This window comes from Lissotriton helveticus, chromosome 11 (assembly GCF_964261635.1).
Source record: "Lissotriton helveticus chromosome 11, aLisHel1.1, whole genome shotgun sequence".
Classification (NCBI taxonomy): Eukaryota; Metazoa; Chordata; class Amphibia; order Caudata; family Salamandridae; genus Lissotriton; species Lissotriton helveticus.
In genome coordinates, this window is record NC_136072.1 from 173,281,228 (window position 1) to 173,296,231 (window position 15,004).

At 43.4% G+C, this 15,004-nt stretch overlaps 1 protein-coding gene across 4 annotated transcripts in view; it reads right to left on the reverse strand.

Annotated features, from left to right (window-relative positions):
• The window catches only part of SENP5 (SUMO specific peptidase 5), a 204,141-nt gene that overhangs the window by 69,276 nt on the left and 119,861 nt on the right, over positions 1-15,004 (reverse strand). For all 4 annotated transcript variants that reach the window (XM_078666517.1, XM_078666515.1, XM_078666514.1 and 1 more), the window contains exon 6: positions 5,658-5,735. In XM_078666517.1, the coding sequence (XP_078522643.1) occupies positions 5,658-5,735 (78 nt within the window). The remainder of the gene's footprint in view (positions 1-5,657; positions 5,736-15,004) is intronic.

Sequence of the window (15,004 nt, forward strand, 5' to 3'; positions counted from 1 at the left end):
TACCTATTCTGATGCGTGAGGAGGGCGTGGGCTCCACCAGCCTTCGCCTCTCTGCCACCCATGCACCGACAAGTGGGCACCATTGACTCCCAGCGGGAATTCTCGCTGACGGTGCGCAGGGCACAGCTGGCAGCCGCAGGGCCCAAATTGGGGGGGGGGGGGGGGCGGTTTACGACTCACTGTCACCCTATGCACCAGTACTCACTCGAGCCTTATTTCTCTAGGTTGGACCATGTGCAAATGGTGCCTTGGGGGCTCCCCTGTTCGCTGGCCCGACATCACGTAGCAGCAAGACCGGGCTGTATTTGCGTGGATTCTTTATGGCGTTCTCCTGCCGCAGGCCTCTCATCTGTGAGCACTGCACCCGGAGTCCACACCGCTAGCTCGCCCAACTCAAACAGGCTGCATGGGGTGTGTTTCAAAGCCCTCTCAGATCTGGCGATATTGTCACCGGTGCAGCGCAGTGAAGAATGGGCCCAATAATTATGGGGATCTCAAGCCCAGCCCCAGTGCAGCAGCACACGCAGCAATCAGGGACTCTGGGTCCAGCTAGCCCAATCTAATAATGTCTGGGTTCGGGCAGGTTCCCAGCTTCAGTCCGGCCGCGCCTCCAGAGTCATGCAGGGCCACACACCTCCGCAGTTTAGGGCAATGGTGGTGCAGATCAATGAGTGATCAGCTTCAGGCCACACAAGTCGCCACTGTCAAGACAGCGGGCCCTCTAAGGCTCGTCTCCACTAACCGCAGGATCCTCGTCCCTGCCAAGCGGTGTCTCCTGTGTCCAGCTAGGCTGGGGTCACCACCCTGAGGCCCCGCTCTTCTCAGCAGGCCAGCATTACTTTAGGGATCAGGCTCCCAGCGGCGGGTGTGTCCAAAGCAGGCAGCCACCGAGAGGCTCGCAGCTCCCGGGCCGAATCTCCGTTGGGAAGGTCTCGGCAGTGAGCACGCAAGCACCATGCGTAGGCCACAAGGACAGGCTCACCCACCTCCAGTCTGCGATGTCACCCGTTCTAAACTATGCGCACACCCAATGGAGGCCCAACACCAGTGCTCCGCAATCCGCAAGTTTGGGTGTACAATTAATACGCAGATGTCAGGATACCCTGCACATCCTCCTGACTATCCACGTCATGGTTCTCAGTGTCGAGCGTCCATTCCCTCGATGTGCAGCTCACCAATTGAACTGTCCGGTTGCCATGTTCTCCTTTGTGGTTTTCTGGCTCCAGGCCAGGCCTCGCTTCTGCCGGTCTAGTAGACACTGGCAGCGCGCCCAAACAGTGACCTTGGGGTCCGTGCCCAGTGACTGCATCATCATAATTCCCCCCCCATTCCTCCAATTAGGGTATCACCAATCTGAGAGCAGGCCCTCGCAGTGCCACGTGGAGGTAACTGCCTTGGTGCAACCAGCGAGGAAGAGACTGCGCAGTCTTTACCCGTCACACCCTCTTCAGAAGGTTTTCAAGGCAGCAGGCTCTCCCCAGCTCGCAGCAATCCCCGCTCTGCAGGGAGAGGTTAGATTTTCCCCTTTGGGGCCCTTAGTGAGGCAGGATGAAGGCAGCTCACGGGCAGCAGCACAAGAGAACACCAAGGCTCTGCCATCTTACGTGCAGCCAGCCACGCAATAATGAATGCATCCTAACTTCTCGCAAACTGCATTTCTTCTGCCACTGGCCTCAATTATTTGCACAGTGAGAACCAAAGATTTCAGACTATCAACAGAAAAGTTAAACAAACGGACACCAATACCTGGAAATTGTAAATCTGTTTCCGTGAATTTCAGAAGAGGTGGGGAGGAAAATACCATTCAAGTTTCACCACCCATGCACACCGTGGAAGGATTTTCACAATACATGAGATATAGGCCTTCTACAGGACCATGACGAATCTCATTGCAAAACTGGGGAACCATTGTCAGCCAAAGAGCCTGAAAAACAAAAACTAGCGCTGGCAAAGCCAATAGGTCTGGCATTAATGTACCAGCAAATTTAAACACAGCCATCTACAAATGCAGTTTGCTTGTATTGTATGCCCAAATACTGTTTATCATGTTAAAACATGTCCGCCTGACTGTCAATGCTGGGAAAAAGTAGCAAAATGTACTGTTAACTATGCAGAGTCTTAGTTGAGATTATTTTTTAATGGCATAACCATCTGACAGCAGGAAGTGAGAAAGTAATACTCATCTGGGTAGAGCCAAGGTAAAGCCCACTCAATGCATGTTCTTTTAAAAATTACTAAAAAAAAATATCCATACAGATGCACTGTCAAGCAAGACCTAAGGGAAGTTTACTTACCTTAGTAGGCCATTGTTATGACAAATTTAGAATATCATGCACCAATATTTGGCATACTTTGTTATTCCTGGACATGCTACTCTGCGCTTAGACAATGCGAGTAGCTGTAAAAAAAAATCCTGTGAAATGTGTGAAAAATAGTTGTCAGTGCATTGAATGCTATTTTTGTATTGAAAGATAATTACTGCATTCCGTGCCTATTAGAACAAGAGCGCAAGCAAAAAACTGATGGTAATTTCACACCAATAATTGCAGAAAAATAAACAATGTTTAGATATTTATGTCTAAATTTGTGGCTGGTAACCATGACCAAATTGAGGCATAACAGCAAAACACTCGGCATTCCCGTAAATTACTTCATTAGTTAGGTGGTGTTTATTTCTCCCAAATGGCAATGCAGGACAGCTTCACTTTACAAACAGCAGAATGATGCACTGAAAATGCATCCAAGGACTCTTTAAGGAGGTAAGCTTTTCCATTTTGTTTGGTACCACTTAGGGGGCTTATAACATCGTCCCTTACATTACCTGGGTACTCCTATACTACTGCTCCTGATAAAGGGGCTATTGACAACAGCGGAGATTGGGGTGGGGAGGGGAAATTAAGGGGGAAAGGGATCGAGGTGGCAATAGAAATAAACAAGATCACAAGTGGGTCCTTTAGAAAAGAGGAATTACCAGGTTAATCAGTAATTGCATTACCAATTCTTCTTAGTACTTCACCCTTAGGTCTCTGAGTGATTGATAAGGGGTAGTAAGGAGTCTGTAGGTTTCAGGAAAGGGGGGCAGTAAGAAATTATTATGGTTCAGGGATGCGGTTCGGGGAGATTTGAGGGTTCCCTGGAAAGGTCCGTTAAAAGAACAATAGCGGGGGTTTAAAGTTTAAGGAAGGCTATAGTTATGGATTAGTTAGGGCTTTTAGTGTCAAGGGATGGGTATCATTAAGGGATAGACCGGTTTGCAGAGTTCGGGAAAGGGTGGTGTTACACGGATTGTAGAGTTCAGGGAAGAGCATCATTAAATGGTAGGATAGGTTTTTAGGGTTCATGGAACAGTAGCATTAGGGTTAGTAATGGGTTTTTAGTGGTAAAGAAAGTGAAGTGGTGGCAAGGTTTTCTTTAGGATTTCGGGATGGGTATTAAGTGGTAGTAATGAGGTTTTGGGGTACAAGGATGGATAGCAAGGAGTTTGTAATATTCAGAAAAGACTTTAAAGGTTGGTAGGGTTCAAGGAAGGGCAGCATTAAGGATTTTGCAGGGTTTAGAGAAGGGTGGAGTTTTGCAAATAAAATATTTTATTTTATAAACCAAACAGAGCATTTACATGGCAATGCGAAAAGAACAAGACATGACTCCTTTCTATTATCTTTGGGGTCACATACCTTAACATTTTTGACTAATATTTGGCCCAACTTACAGTTATAGAACTCAACTGTTTTTGCAACCTGAGCAAAGGGCAGTGTTGAGGGGTAGTACGGGGTGTTTAGGGCTCAGTAAAAAGTTATTTTTAGTAGTATTAAAGGGTTTTAGGGTTCATGGATGTGTAGCATGAAGGTACAGTAGGTGTTTTTGGGGTTTAGGAAACAAGTAAGTTGTAGTTTCGGGCTTTTAGGGATCACAGAAGGATAGCGTTAATGGGTAATAAGGAGTTTTTAGGGTTCAGGAAAGAGTTGCGTTAAGGGGTCTCAAGGTATTTGTACGTTTCTGGAAGCGTAGCTTCAAGGGGTAGCAAGGGGTTTTTAGAATTCAAGAAAGGGCAATTTAAAATTATGGTACAATAAATATGTTAAATATATAGAAGTATTACATTTCAAGTAAATTAAATATATCAGTAAACCAATTTTTAAAGACAATATGATCAATTAAAATTAATAGTTCAATTAACTTTTGGGAGCGGAGGAATCTCTTAACCCCTTCGATGCTCATGACGGAACGGTTCCGTCATGAGCGTCGGTTGGCCTGTGCTCATGACGGAACCGTTCCATCATGAGCCCGTTGGCTCATTAGAACGTTCAGCACAGCGCAGGAATCTGCTCCGCGCGGATGTGGTTAAAACTTAATTGGAGGGGAAAAAAAATCCACCATTCTCTCAAGGAGTGAAATGACAAGGCATCTGAAGCGGATGATGAAAAAGGAGGGGGAGGTGGTTGTGACTGCAATATAGCAGGAACAATTAATGGACAGAATGCTGAACAATGTCAAACACTTACCACCAGTCAGATTTGGTCCTAAATCCATTGTTTTTGGCTCACCAAAACCAAACCAGTTTGGACGCAGCCATAAGCAAATTATTCTTGACCCTGCTCCCCATGGGAAGAGTCCAGCCTGAACTGCCAGGTCCTCCGTGGACCGGAAACAAGAATCCTAGGACCGGTTTCGGTGTATCACCCCCATACCAGCCAGGGTAGCTTGAATCCAGTGGCATGCTGAGCATGGGAACCACATGACTGGGGGTATTTGACATTGTGCTGCATAACCTCCATCAATTGTTCTTTCTGCATTTGTCACCCCGAGTGGGACGGGTATGCCCAGACTTGGGCCTAGTGCTCGCCCACTGAATTCAACCTATCCTGGCTGATAAGGCGCGATACCCTTAACTGGTCCTAGGAGGCTTGTTTACGGTCCAGGAAGGACCTGGCAGGTCGGGCTAGATTGTTTCCAGTAGGAGCAGGTTCAAGACTGATTAGCATACGGCTGGGTCCAAACTTGAACGGTATGGTGAAAAATGGATTGATTAGGCCCAGATCTGACTGGAGTGAGTGTTTGACATTTTTCAGCATTCAACCCATCAACTGTTCTTTTTACGATATAGAAACACATTCCTCCCGACTGCCCTTTGCTACTGCCAGAGAAGATCAACACCATTATCTAGTATTTCTATTATTGTAGCAAAATGCATTGACCAAAAGGTCAAGTTAAGCTGGAACATAATAGCTTGCCTTGATAAAGAGCTTTGGATCATGCAAATTAATAAATGATTACAGTTCTTGGAGGGTAAACACTGTGGATGAATACAACTTCTGCCCAATAAAGCAGGTACTCCTGCTGATCAACATGTAGGCAGCGTCCGACCCCTTTCTGTAGTATTCCTGAAAAACTTTTTTAGGTTGATCACATAAGGTTTGTGCCAACTCCACTGTAAAGCCAGATGTAAAAATGGAGCAGTTTACGAGATGAAATATACGTCACTGAGAGGTTTTCCTCCCAAAGAAGGTCAAGGTTAGTCACATTACAAATTTTTCTGCATGCATTTTTAAGGACATTATGGAATAATTTAACCCTTTCTTATATTTAATTGTGTTAGTTCACTTAAAATAATGTGATTGTTCTATGTTTTGTTATGCAATTTAAGGGAAGCAACTCACCTTTTTCGTCCATCTTTTGACACCGTTATAGCCTTTGGTTACCAGCTGCCTGTGGAAAAAGCTGTTGAAGAAGTGAACCTGAAAAAAATGACAAATTTAGCTTTTCTACAAATGAAATGTCTGAATGAAATAAAGGCATTGTCAATTAAAATCAAACACAGAACACTGCAAAGCTTAATGCTAACAGATGCACAATGTTTTAGAATGGTTCAATGCTCAAAATGTAAGTGAATGCACATTCTAAGCTAATAAAAAATAAGTTTGAAGAATGAATCCAGAGATTTAGTGAAAAACAAAAGTAATAAATAGACGCTGAAGTAAGAAACATTTTTGCTGCAATTCTTGCACAGTTGCTTACAACTGCAATGGGGACACTGCTGAAATCACTTTGCGTCATACTTTACCTTGTGAATACCTTCACAAGGTTATCTTTATATTAAAAAAGCATATCAAGAAACATCCAAAGAGAAGGAAACGTTACTTCGCGGGTAATACGAGCATTTTACAATACACACATTTATCTATCTATATATATATATATATATATATATATATATATATATATATATATATATATATATATATATATATATCTGTATATATATATATATATATATATATATATATATATATATATATATCTGTATATATATATATATATATATATATATATATATATATATATATATATATATATATATATATATATATATATATATATATATATATATATATATCTGTATATATATATATATATATCTGTTATATATCTCTATATCTCTCTCTCTCTATATATATATATATATATATATATATATCTGTTATATATCTCTATATCTCTCTCTCTCTCTCTATATATATATATATATATATATATATATATATATATATATATATATCTATATCTATATCTATATCTATATCTATATCTATATCTATATATATATACACACATGCATACATATATACATATACACACACACACACACACACACGAGCAAAGCTTTAATAGAATGCTTAAGCTGAGAACAAAACAGTTTGTAGCACATCAATAGGTAAAAGGAGCCATAGTTGATTCACTTAAAAAAGTAAATTATCAGTATATATTAAAATGTCACTAGAAACATCTTTCACATACCTTTTCTGAAACAAAAGGAAATGAAGGGTAACATTGGTTGATAGGCTGCACTATACTTTAGTACAAAAACTGGCAGCATGCCTTTAAGGGACTCAACCTTCCTCCTGTGTTCCATCACGCCCCTCCAGTGACGGTTAAGCTTTTTGTGTTTAATATAAGAGGACAGTGGCTGCTGTGGACAACAAAATGCTATATTCTGCTTTTTATCCAGGGAGGTAGGAGGTTTGCTTATGATTAGATTAGGATTGCCCCGGAAGAGAACCATGATTACAGGTAACTTTTCCTTATTAAGTCATGACTACAGTAGCAAGCCCATCCCACTAGAAAAGGTAGATAAAGAAAAGACGCAACAATCACCACCCAAAACAGATTCCTCAAAGAGGGATGACCTACTTAGTCACCCACCCTGGAGCCCTAATCCAAACAGTGTCTGGTAAATGTGTGTATGGACCTCCAGGTTGCAGCCTTATATGTTACGGAGATCACGACCTTTGTTAAAAAGATGCAGCAGCATCCTTTACTATGATTGAGAGTGTCTTAGGTCTACCAGGAAGAGAATTATTTGCCAAATGCCAGGGCCGGACTGTGGGGAAACCTCACAACCGGTGACTTGCCCATTGTAAAACTCATGGTAAATGGACTGCACATATTTTACTGCCAGTGTCTGCCTTTTGAGATAAGGCTGTTGCGACACGTTAAGAGGCACACATACGAGGACTGCTTGTGGAAGGCTCCCGTCGTGCGCAGCCTGGTAACCGTGCACAGGTAGCCTGTCACTGAGGGCACTCTGCAGGCTTGGATATTGACCTGGGGTAAGCATCATAACGGTTGTGTACACTCATGGGAAAATTATGTGTGGTTTACTGTCTTGTCTGCAGTGACACTCCATCATACAACTATGGGGAAGGCTGCCATATAGGGTAGAATTGTTTCCCTTTGGCCAACAGAGACCAGTGACATATCAAGTTGAGACGTAACCTGTGTGGGAAAATACATTGTGCAAGATTCTTAGAGATGTGTCCAGCAACTCCGGGTCCCGACAGCAGAGGAAGAAGGGAGAGTGCGCCTGGTGGGAAAGTCCGGGGTGGGCTCCCTTGACTGCCCCCACAGAGGACCTGTTCGGGGTGAATCCCCAAATGAAAAGAAAGCTGTGCTGCACATGGCCGCACGGCAAAAAACTAAGAAGAAGAAAGGCAGCGGCTCTCCCAGGAAAGGAAAAACCCAATATGTTTTTCAGTTTTACAAAAAGTAATGACCCTTGGTTTGCAGAATCCAAAAAGGAAGCACCAACCTGGGATTGTCCTAATTTTTCAATCAATTCCCATGTTGAAGCATGTGCTCTTCAGCTGTGAGTGCAGCTCCCTCTACGGATGAAGTCTATGGTAACATGCGTGATCATAAGGTGATGTCCTCTAGGGGTTGTTTAGGTCTCGCACCTGCGATGCAATCGCGAAGCGATTGTCGCTGCAAGCACTATTGTGATCAGTTTTGCTTACAAGGAGGCCAAGGGAGACAAGAGATGTGCACGCGCCGCCTACCGTAATCCGATCAGGTCGCGCGCGTGTTCAACATCTCCGGTCTCTCTCAGCACGGGCGTGATCGTGACCTCCCACCTAAAGAGCCTCACCGCCTCAGTCGCACCTCTCCGATTAGTTAGTGGGCCCCCGGGAGATGATGCAAGCGCCTGTTCCCCCACCCCCCCTCCCCGCCTTCAAACACTCACCGACTGCTAGGGGGGCTCCTCTGACGGAGGCAGGACGTCTGTGGCTCTCGCAGTGGGGGCAGGCACCGACAATGTGCCTCGGGCCTCCTCCGCTGTCCAACAATGCTTGCTGGTTCCTCTGCCGGGGCTCCCTCCAGTATATGGAAGCCCCGCAAAGCTGTGTCTCCTTTCTGCTGGCGGCCCCAGGCTCTCCACAATCCACGGGAGCCCCGTGAGGACGTCCCTTCTTACGGGCGGGCGCTGGCCAATCACAGCGCGGCGGCGGGCGTCACTTCACGCTAGTGTCGCTGCCGTGCTCCCTCCCCCCGCTCCTCTGTGGGGCGCGCGCACCGCTAGCTATGTGCGCTGCTCCTCCTGGGTTCCTGCAACCCACGAATCTTGAAAAGAGGCTTGCTCTGTGTGCTTCGCCCGTTCCTTGTCTGCTGCTGCACTTACCGCAGAAGCTCACTGAAGTTTCGGGCGGAAAATAGCAAAATACATATCTGAATTAGAACAGTATTCCTGAGTTCTAATAAAGTGAGTAAATATTTAGTAAATGTTCTGAGCAACACAACTAATAGTAATGCCTAGTGTAATATTATGCGTAAAACATACGCCTGTTCAGGAAGACTGTTTTCAGGGATTCCCTTTTAGCTCACCCGTCTGCATGAGTGAGTGATTCAAATAAATAGGTTTCAAATGTGGCTTTTGGGGAGAATGAGACGTGGCTAAAATGTAATGTGCACTGGGGTTGGAGAGGTGGGTCATCCTTGATTGTAGATCTTGGTATCAGTATTAGCAGGTTACCTAAACATGTTTGGAGGATTGAGGCAGGGTTTTCTAAAAAAGGAATCTAAAGTGAAGGTGTCATAAAAACAAGCAGCAGGATCGCTTTGCCTTTCAGATCAGTAAGCCCGATATTTTTCTATTTAGGTGAGATTTGGAGTATTTTTAGGTTCACAAAGTTTTTCTACAAGTAACATGTAGCTTCAGTTTAGCGATAACGAGACTATCTTCAACAATATATTCCTGGAGGCTACCTATGCAAGCTCAACGTTCATTGTTTAGTGTAGTGCTCACAAAAAACGCACAGGATACCACGTGCACACAAACTGTTTTTTAATCATATGTAATGAACCCTGCTCCCTCTATCTTTCAAAGCAGGTTTAAAAGCTTTGACAAGTTTATGGTGTTAATAGTAGCACTGATACTATGCAACATAGCATAAAATTGCCTGGCATATGTTTCCCAGATTGGTTTGGTAAATAGAGACACGTGAGGTGAGGCGCAGAGTATTCCTGCACCCGTGTCTCACCGGAAGAAGAGCACTAATTTCCATTACATCAGGTCGCTAATAGGCATCTTTTTATGGTTAACACTTTCCCAGGCAGACAAGGCTGGGCAATGTCTAAGGTTACTAAATATTTATTGACAGGTATTTTGGAAGTACACTGCTGCAGTTCATTTGACCTCACCCAAGTTTTTGGACGTTGATTGCCTTCTGCGCGTCTTTCAGCATTAAAAGCGTAATTTGGAAACGTGCTTTCACAAACAAAAATGGTTTCTTCCAGCAAAATATGTCCTCATTTTTCCTCAACAAAACATTGTAATTATGGTTCAGAGGTGGTAAATCTTTAGAGCGGCTACTAGTTGATTTCGTTGAGGGCTTTGTTTCAATATTGTGACAGCGCTGGTCGTTAGGTGCAATTTTTTAAAGACGGGGAAGTGTTTTCAAATTGGTATGGTGCCATATGTTCTAATAGTAAAACGCAGCCCGTGCTTATGATATTCTAGCCTTCTGAAGGTGCCAGCAATATTATTTACATTCCGTGGACTGAGGAAATGGCCTGTTAACTAAGACAGCTGGTGAGAAATGCAGTAACCCAATCAACCTTCAGGAGCACCATCCATGCTGCTCATAAATCTTCATAACTAATCCCAACAATGTTAACAGTGGCTTGCCTTGTTTTATAATTGCGTTTCTAATGGTTGAAAGCATATGAGCTCAAGGACACGAAGTTAATTTGTAAACGCTTTATTAAAATGCTTTATTTAAATAATGTGGTCAGTGACTATTGATTAGTGCATAACCATTAACAATAAGTGCATTTACACAGGGTTAATTACTGCATTTACTCCCATGTGTTTCTTGAACTGGACTCCTTTGGGGATCAAAGGTGAATACGCAAGGTCATCAAAAGGTATTTCCACCAGATAGCCCACACCCCCCTCCCTTAGGTAGGTCTTAGACTGCTCTGCTCCGCTAACCTGAGAGAGTCAAGCTCTGGAATGGAGTGTTTGGTTCAGAATAGAGGGCAAAATGTGGACCCATTACTTGAGCAGGCCACACAACTAATGGCACATTTCCGTATATAATTCAAGGAGAAAACTCTGAAGAATTCTCATCACCACCCTGTTCTTATGGAAAACAGAGGTTCTTGAACAAAGCCTGGATTTCACTCACTATGGTAGTCGACTGATGTCTACAAAGACATCAGTTTTCCAAGTTAAATGCTGTAGTGTAGTTGGGACTATTTGCTCCATGATTGGACCCAATAATCCAGAAGAAACAATATTAGATTCCCACAGTGAGGACAGCGATATAGGAGAAGGGAATTGATTTTAATCCCCTCTAAAACGTCTTAACTTCTTAAAGAGGATTTAGAAAGTTTCCTATACAGCGATTAAAGCAAGGAGTCCCTTTCTGGACGTAAGCCATACCCCACACGTTGCTAGATGAATAGAAGAAAGCATCAATTCTTGGCATCTGAAGGTAGCAGTTTGAACATACCGGATGCAGAATCGCTTCCACTTGAAATCTTATGATGGAAGTACGTTTTGCCCCATGTCAAAATGTAGTCTTGTGGCAGGTTTACGTATCCAGATTGTAAGAAGTCAGGAGCCAGACTGTTCACCTCAGTGAAGGAAGACTAGGGTGTAGAATATGGACCTTAAACTTGTACAGGAGATCCAGTCTGTAGGGCAGTTTCCATAGTGAACTCATGTAAAGATGCAGGAAATCTGTGAACCCCCCGTGGCACCACTATTCAAAGTGTAACAGTACTGTCAGGGTCTTGCACTGGTACAGCTTGAACAGTACATTCATTAATATTGGAAAGGGGGAAAAGTATAAAGAAATGAGCATCTGATCATTGTCTTGCATGGGACATGATGCAAACACCCCCTTCAAAAGATTGCTTGATCAGAACCACCGGGATAATGGAAATTATTCAAAATGGATATTCGGTTTCACATCTCCTCCCATTGTACCACCATCCAGAGTTACTCTGAGAAGAAGTAAACACCTTACTTCTAAAGCATGTAGCGTAGGAGCTTTTGCATCATCAATAAGGAGGGAATTTATTTCCATGACATTCTAGTTCAATAGAAAGTAACTAAATTGAGAATTTAGACGCATACTCTACCTCAGATTGAGCAAATGGAGCAAGAGAAATTCAGGATGCTGGCATTACTCCAGCATTAACCATGATTATACCAAGAGGATTGTCGGTGTGCCATAGATTTGCAAGATGCGTATTTCCACTTATCCTTCATAAAAAAACGAAGAATGTTAAGTTTGTGATATGCAACAAATATTCCCAGTTCACTATCCTCTTTCTGCCATGTCGCCGGCACCTTGAACGTTGCATTGCAGTTGTTGTGGCACCCGGAGACAGCATTTTCATCTACTCTTACCTAGACTAAGAAGCTGGTAAGAGTACTTTCCAACAGGCTGTGGACGTTCTTTGTGGTCAGTCTGCACATCAGTATGAAAAAATTAGCAGCTTCTTCAGTGCAAAGGAATTAGTACTTAAGGGTGATGCTTTACACCCACATCTTAAAAGTGTGTTCTTTCGAGGGGAGACTTTCATCTATCGATCTCAAATGTTGCAATCTGTTCTGAACACATCAGCTGACTACACACCAGATTTCTTCTCTACTAGGATCAATACCATCGTATTTTCCTAGTCCCTCATGCTAAATTCATGAGATCACTGCAAGAGTGTTCAGAAGACCAATGGAGACTGCTGTCAGGCTGTTTGGAGAATAGGTTACTACTGTCCCAGTAAGGGATCCACTCAAGAACCATTTGTTTGTTTATTTGTTGCCACTCTTACAGGTGGTTGATAATTCTACCCACCACCGAAAAGGCCAACAGAAAGTGGGGAAGGGAGAAGCCACTACTTTGGAGTTGACTTTTCTGAGGTTGCAGACAGTTGCTGGCCTCTCTTTCCATTAGGCAGTCTTCAGTGTTGGTAAGGTTGTCTTTGCATGGTGCTCTTGCAGCATTGAGGGGTCTGAAACCTCTGCAGAAAATTAAGTCTTTAAAAAAGGTTTACAGCGTTTTCTATACTTTTTTTTCTTCTGTTCAAAGAGTCTGAGGCTTCATGTGGGCCATGTCTGTGAGAGATCCAAACAGAATTGCCTGAGAACGGGAGATTCAAAATCCTCGGTTAGGCTTCTGGCTTCAGACTCATGAGTCTTTGCTGTAGGAAAGTGCCTCTTTCTGCATGGTTGCCCCCCACTTTTTGCCTAATGTTGATGCACTTTACGTGTGCCCTGGGTTCCTGCCAACCAGGTACCCAATAGTACGAGAACAAGGGGGACTCCGATAACGGAACCTGGGGCGGATGAATATTTTATAAAACAGTGGTTCGGAATTGGCCAGCACAGTCAAGGTAGTCACTGTTAAGGTGACAAAGTACTACAGTTGTACTTGATAATTAATATCTCAGGGAGCAATCAGTAATATGCACAGGGACATGAAGATCAGAATAATGTAACATTGCTCACTACTTCTATGTCCTGAAGATGATCTCGATTAACTGAGATCGAAACGCTGTCGACCCCCTACAACAAGATCTCCTTACACTTTGGGTAAAATTCTTGAGTTCTCCTATATGTTGTCAATGCAATGTTTATGTTTAAAAGTCACCATCACTTTTTCACGTCATGCTTTTTGTCACTTACATAAAGAGAGGTGTGTGTCGGAGTTTAAACTGGCGGGGAAATCCGAGGTGGTTCCGACGGGCTACCAGTCGGAAAGCGCTCATAATCCCTTAAGGGCGGTGTTTCCGCTGTCAGAATTATGTTGGATTGCGACAGCCAATCCATGTCGGCCTTTCCGACATATAATAGTTGTCGGAAACCGATTATGGGGGTCCCTGACAGCCCCCCCCCCCTTCGCATTTGGGCCCGTGCATTCCTGCACGTGTGGCAGGCACACAATGAGCTCCCTGCCACACGGTACAGGGATGTTTACAAACTCCCATTTTTCAATGGGAGCTTGCGCTGCGGGCGGTTTCGGTCCGCAGCCCAAACTCCCATTGGAAAATTTAAGTTTTCGACCACAGCATGTGCAGTCGCATCCTAATGGGATTCTTGGCACCGCCAACCTATTGTCAGGCGGTTCCTTCCCTGAAACTGTCGGCGGCAACTCCGACCAACATCATTATTAGGCCCAAAATCTTTGGGGAAAAAACACAAACATTACAACAGTTGTTTAGGAAATTGCTGGTTACAGAACTAGAAGAAATTCTCATCTTCCTTGTAAGAGACTACCTATTAAATACATCACAAAAAGATACCCTCTGAAAAGCCCTGGCAAAAGGAAAAAAATTGGGTAGTGATATCTTTCAAATTCTTTTATTAGAGTACTTATGTACACAAGATGCAGAGAGTGATAAAATATTAAATCGCTGGAACAAACACCAAACCTCTATCCCTCCTTTCTTCCATCCTAAACACAGTCTGAATGTGCATACTTATTACACATAACCTACTTACTACAGATCGCATACCCACTCTGTGCTTAGCCTTTGCCCATGCGCAGCTTGGGTTGCTTACAGGTTCATGGACGCTCCTGTTGCATTGTCTTGGAAAGATGCAAGGTCGTGGACAATTTACTGGACTGAAGTCAAGCAGGAATATGATATTGGTGATAATAAGTTTGATTTACACATCATGCCCCCATGTTGGAAAGGTAACATTTTGGACGGAGAGTGCAGGGTGAGGATAAAACTAATGATTTGCTACTTTAAAAGATGAACGCATGAGGGATCAATCCTTTTTGAACTGTAAAAGTAGGGGAAAATTTTTTTTTAAATCAGGGGCGAAGAATAAGCCTTCATGAAGTGAAATGAGTTCTCCCAAAAATGTGGCAATTAAAGCAGTGGGAGTCAAAGCAAGTAAAAGAAATAAGCACCGTTTCAGGACTGGCCTTGCAGGGCACAGCTAATAATAATAAACATCCGGCATCCAAATTGTGGCACACAGGGCCATTTTGGCAAGGATGTAAGAGTGGTGAAAGACTGGAAAACATAGTAAAGACGTGTATAATGAGGCTGCATAGCAGCTCCGAGGAAAGTGAAGGTAGTCCTTCACAAAATGTTATAGTGAAAGGGATACTATTAAGTAATATGTTCAGCATGTGTTCAAGGCTGTTTTCAATTTTAACAGAATTGTTTAATTGACATTGTAAATAACAAGTCAAACTGCATGAGAGGG